The sequence below is a fragment of the Sphaeroforma arctica genome (genome assembly GCF_001186125.1).
Source record: "Sphaeroforma arctica JP610 unplaced genomic scaffold supercont1.1279, whole genome shotgun sequence".
Lineage (NCBI taxonomy): Eukaryota > Ichthyosporea > Ichthyophonida > Sphaeroforma > Sphaeroforma arctica.
This window is the reverse complement of record NW_014039279.1, coordinates 9,187-15,549: the sequence shown is the minus strand read 5'-3', so window position 1 is coordinate 15,549 and position 6,363 is coordinate 9,187. Positions and strand designations below refer to the sequence as shown.

Sequence of the window (6,363 nt, the reverse complement as noted above, 5' to 3'; positions counted from 1 at the left end):
TATATACACACACACACACGCACACACACACACACACACACACACACATATATATATATATATATATATTCACACTTACTCATGGCGGAGGGTGGTAGGTTGACTACTGGAGCTGGAGCTGCACCCCTTCCTGCCCTGCACTGATTGTGAATAGCCTATCGTTGGTTTTGAAGTGCGCCGAGAGGGTACACGCGCCGGTCGAAGTGACTGCCGAGAGTGTATGTATAGAGATGTTGAGTTTAAGGTTTATAATAAGAATACATGTTTATGTGGAAGTGTATGTCAATGCGTTGTGCATGCAGTCATAGATCATCTGGTGCGTATGTGTGTCTGTAGATGTATATGCGTATTCCCATAAACAATAGGAGATATCAAGTCCTTATGTGAAACTAATACAGGCGAATTGTTAGTACATACGAAAACATCACCAATATGTAGGGCTTTAGGCGTATTCCTTTTTTTTAGGGTTTTATGGGTTCAATCTTAAACTTGTCTGTTGGCGAGTCTAGTCCTCACAGTTTGACCAATGGATGCAAATGAAAATCACCAGATAGAGATAGCCCAACCAGCATGTTTTGGGGTATAATTTGTGGGAAAGAGTTTCAGGGTATAGGGTTTTAGGGTTTGGAGGGCAAGGCGCTCAGCGAGACACAAGAGCAAGTAAGAGAAAGACGTGATTGTGTCTATCCGTTGACCTAAGTTATACTGACCAATGATCACTATGCACTCAGCCACTGCCCACGAGTAATGCATACAGATATATATACATACATACATACATACATACACATACAGGTATACATATATACATATTCACATTTCATATCGAGAAGTATATCCACACGTCTAGTAGCTGGACGTAGCACTACTTACCTCCGCACGAGGTCGTCCGTTTCCCAGCGCCCCGGCACTATGGGCTGTTAACGAGCCTGTAGGTGTGTCTACATTGCTTGCTCGCCTGTGTTAATAGATACATAAGATATAACTGTGAGTAAGCGTACAGGTATTGTGCAGAATGATTTATGTGCGTGCGTTCGATGGTGTGAATGATACAGTACAAGTGAGAGGTAAGAATTGAAATATAGCATAATTGGAAGTAGGAGGTAGTAATTAGCATGTGCAATAAATAGAAGTAGGAGGTAGTAATTAGCATGTGCAATAAATAGAAGTAGGAGGTAGTAATTAGCATGTGAAATAAAAAAAATAGAAAAAGAAGGTAGTATCTAGCATGTGAAGTAAATAAAAGTACGAGGTAGTGATTAGCATGTGCAATAAATAAAAGTAAGAGGTGGTAATTAGCATGTGAAATAAATAAAAGTAAGAGGTGGTAATTAGCATGTGAAATAAATAAAAGTTGGAGGTAGTAATTAGCATGTAAAATACATAGAAGTAGAAGGCAGCAATTAGAATGTAGTACAACCTGAAGTAATAGGTAGCACTTAAACAGCAGATTAGTGCCCAAGTATCTGTGCACACGCTGATACGTCCTGGCAGGGGGTTGTGAGTCATAAACTCAGTTTAAAGGATGTCTGTACTAAATATACTGCATAAACTCAGTTTAAAGGATATCTGTACTGAATGTACTGTAGTATATCTACCACTACACATGTGGTGAATCCATGGCTGTAGACGTGTCCAGAACGAAGCCACTTACCCAAAAGTGTGCGTGGTTATGCACAGTCACACGAGCAACTCAACAAACATACGAGTTATATCTGAGCAGTATATAAACAGATCTATCACCACACACTATCTAAGGAACACATGCCATCTATACAGAGTAACTCCAAGAGCACTTTTACTCTGAGATACTCCCACGTACGGTTCGCCGAGAGCCGCCCACGTCGACCCGTCCGACGCAGCGGTACTCACAGTGTCCTCTTCCTCAAAAAAATCTGATGATCTACGGCGAAGTAAGGTGTGAGGTTGAGTGAGTACAGGAGCCCTATTTATGCATGTACTTGTGCATCAGAAGTTTTAGGGTTATAGGGTTTTCCAAAACCCTAAACCCTAAAGTTGTGGAGCGAACTCGGGAGAGGCACATGCTCGAGGTATATGCATCGCATCCGTATATATGAGGAGCATTGAGGGTGCGTGACAAATGTAGGGTAGTGGTCGTATAAGCACAGCGGTAGATAACGCAGGTGTAGAAGGGTATGTGTTAGACACGCCTTGACATAACTTGAACGCAATAGAGCATACATACAAGATCATACATGAGTCTAAAACTAACATATATATATATATATACATACACACACACACACACACACACGCACGCACGCACGTACACACACACACACACACACATATATATATATACCCATCACATTTACGACTCACTTCTCTAGAGACGTGTCTAAGGGTCGAGTGGAGGTGCCTGTGTGCTGTTCGTCTAGTGTTCCCTGTGTGTCCACCTCAGAGTCTGATTCTGAATCGTCCGTTGCGCTGTTTGAATATTCATGTGCAGATGAGAGTGAACAGTTACAAATGGTATCGTTGCGAAGTGCAAAGAGAGAGAGAGTGTGTGGCTGTATGATAGACCTGAATATAAATGCGAATAACAGTGTCAACTACGTGTGTAAACCAAAGATACGAGTATTTTAGTGACGTTCGGGTATGTATGAACAAATACATATCTATTCCTATACGCGCATATACTGCTTGACATCTATACCTTTCAAAACTTATATATACATACCATATATGATCACGTGTCAATTGTACGTACATGTTATATATTTCCACATAATCAAATATACGCTTGAAATAATTATATATATATATATAAATATAAATATAAATATAAATATAAATATATTTAAATATATATAAATAAATAACAATATATAACAATATATAACAATATATAACAATATATAACAATATATTCTTATTTTTGTATAATTTATATACACATGGGTTTTAACACATGTATATGTAAAAATGGCACGAATCATCCTCTACGCAATTCTTACACTCAAATCAAGCCGACTGATGCGCACTAATACTCATTTCTTCTATACAGAATCTTACTTGCACACACACACACACACACACACACACACACACATATATATATATGCATACATATCAATACATATGTCTACACATGCACAAACATTCATCCCTATATGCACATGTATTAATTATAGTATATTTGTAGCATATTATTTATAGTATATTTGTAGCATACTATTTATAGTATACTTATAGCATATTATTCATAGTATATATGTAGCAGTATAAATAAAATAGTTGTAGCATACTATTTATAGTGTATTTGTAGCATATTACTTATAGTATATTTGTAGCAAATTATTCACAGTATATTTGTAGCATATTATTCATAGTATATTTGTATCATATTATTTATAATATTTTTGTAGCATATTATTTATAGTGTATTTGTAGTAGATTATTCATACATAGTATATTTGAATCATATTATTTATAGTATATTTGTAGCATAATATTTTTAGTATAAGTGTAGTATATTATCTTTTGTATAAAATTATACGTATACACTCATAGTATATTATCTTTTGTATAAAATTATACGTATACACTCAATCCATACCTGCCAATGAGATCGCGCATAGCGTCCTTGCGTAACCTGTCCATGTCGTCGTATTGTCCGAATTCATTGTCATCCGTTGTAGTGAACTCGGAAGGCAGACTGGTTCTAGGACTATTTAGTAGGTAAAAAGTTATTTATAAAATAATAAATATGGAGTAAATTGACACTAGGGCATGCAATATATGAAGTAGGACAGTGTTATATTTATCTATCTATTCATATATATATATATATACATACATACATACATACATACATACATTCATACATACATACATACATATATATATATATTATATATATATATATATATATATATATATATATATATCTGCATTGAATAAAATCTGTTACTATACTCACACAGAGATAGTTACATATGCACATATGTATCTCTTTATATATACATACATACTTAAATTATACACAACTTGCGATCCATATAAGAGTTAGGCGCCCTCACCAGTGTTCTTGCATAAATAAAGAATCGAACCACTCACTATACTCACACATGGACAACCACATCAGCACATACATATTCCTTCACATATACACACATACAGCACACATCTCTTTCTATATACACACGCACAAAACAATAGACATACATATCTACACAAACATACATATCTACACATACATACATATTTACACATACATACATATTTACACATACATACATATATACACCATATATACACATACATACATACATACACATACATACATATATACACAAACATACATGTATACACATACATACATTACACATACATACATATTTATACATACATACATATATACACATACATACATATATACACATACATACATATATACACAAACGTACATATATACACATACATACATATATACACACTGACTTACGATGCAAAGTGCAGCAGTTGGGCATCCTCATAATCGGGTGCAGGTGCAGCTGTGGTGTAGTTGGGTGCGGCTGTGGGTGGTTGTGCACTATCGGCACTTGCGCCTTTGCCTTTGGAGTCGGTACCGACATCGAACAAGTCACTGCTCACATCTAGACTACCTGATATATATCACGTGCATGTGCATGGGGGTATGAGAATGGTATTACTATTCTAAACTACCAAATATATCATGTGCATGTGGGTATGAGAATGATATTACTATTCTAAACTACCTGATATATCATGTGCATGTGGGTATGAGAATGGTATTACTATTCTAAACTACCTGATATATCATGTGCATGTGGGTATGATAATGGTATTCCTATTCTAAACTACCTGATATATCATGTGCATGTGCATGTGGGTATGAGAACGGTAATACTATTCTAAACTACCTGATATATCATGTGCATGTGCATGTGGGTATGAGAATGGTAATACTATTCTAAACTACCTGATATATTATGTGCATGTGCATGGGGGTATGAGAAAGGTATCACTATGTACAGTAATTGGCAAGTGATGAACATGAGAATACTATTAACTACATGTGATATTGCTACTACTTATGCTGAGAGAGTCATTGGCTTGTGCATGTAAAGAAATAATGATACTTACTGGAGCAGCCGGCGTCACCACTTTGATACCGAACCAACTGCACTATAACACCAATTGCGTAGCGAGCGATGGCTGATAAGCCCATCTCAGCCATACCAACACCCATGTACATCGCTAACCTATATACCATTGACATACCATTAGCATACCATTGACATATCATTGCCATACCATTGACATATCATTGCCATACCATTGCCATACATACCTCGTTTGGTATCCGTGAATTCAAAAGCGTTGTGGTTCTTCCGCGAGTCCGTCCCGTCGCTGGGGATTGACTGATCGCTGTCTCTTTTTGCGAGATTTGATTGGTTGCTATTTTTAGGCCGCAGCTCGTATTGGGTGTCATCATCAAACTGTGGGCTGTAGCCACTCCGTGAACTGTTTTCAGACGAATTGGAGAGACTCGTTCTGGCCATGAAAATGAGGAATAGATATGTAGAGTTTTTGTGTATATATAATTTTTTTTTGGCATTTTTCTTTTTCTTTGAAGTAGGACGAGGGGGTGGGGGAGTCATTGAGGGATCGGAATAGTATAATACCCAAATATCAAGGGCCAGGATATCACTTCAGTAAACTCACACACTTCACCTGAATGGTGGATCAATATACCGACAAAATCAAAATCAAATCAATATACCGTCTAAGGAAACCAGAGCAACATGATAGATACACACTAACAATCTTCAAAAAGCCACAGATGCATTTGCTCAGCCGAATGTAACCTGTCAGCTGGCTTTAGGGTTTAGGGTTTTAGGGTAAACCCTAAACTCGTAAAAGTCTAAACCGAATGAAGCCACAATCCTTGATTGCGGAGGGATATACATACGTTCACAGCGATGAATAGAACTGGATCCTCCGTCAACCTATATAGCCATACATTTAACAACTAGACACTCATACACACATCAGACATACACACGGACAAACAGATCAGACACCAACCACATCCCCATTCACATGGCACAAAATTCAATATATATATATATATATATTTATATGGCTTATTGGCATACATACTCTCTCAATTTGTAAATAAAAAACCTATAATATTACACACAGCTATATTAAAATAAACATATGCACACACCTTGGTCGAATATAGGCGCCCAGCCAGCCAGCCGTATCTTTGATTCCCATCTCATCAAATAGATCCAGCAAGGTAGTGCGCACGTCATCTCTGGCATATGTTTTTATCAGCACCTTTGGGTTGTCATGAAGAGATATACAAGA

At 36.8% G+C, this 6,363-nt stretch overlaps 1 protein-coding gene across 2 annotated transcripts in view; it reads right to left on the bottom strand.

The window, feature by feature from the left end:
* SARC_10516 overlaps positions 1–5,549 on the bottom strand; it is a gene marked incomplete at its 5' end in the record, with an annotated part of 6,694 nt that extends 1,145 nt beyond the window's left edge. The window contains 7 exons of one of the 2 annotated variants that reach the window (XM_014295439.1): positions 80–207; positions 874–958; positions 1,769–1,903; positions 2,344–2,448; positions 3,581–3,691; positions 4,469–4,628; positions 5,339–5,549. In XM_014295439.1, the coding sequence (XP_014150914.1) occupies positions 80–207; positions 874–958; positions 1,769–1,903; positions 2,344–2,448; positions 3,581–3,691; positions 4,469–4,628; positions 5,339–5,549 (935 nt within the window). The remainder of the gene's footprint in view (positions 1–79; positions 208–873; positions 959–1,768; positions 1,904–2,343; positions 2,449–3,580; positions 3,692–4,468; positions 4,629–5,338) is intronic. The other variant, XM_014295438.1, reaches the window with a different exon arrangement.
* Positions 5,550–6,363: the final 814 nt, after the last annotated feature.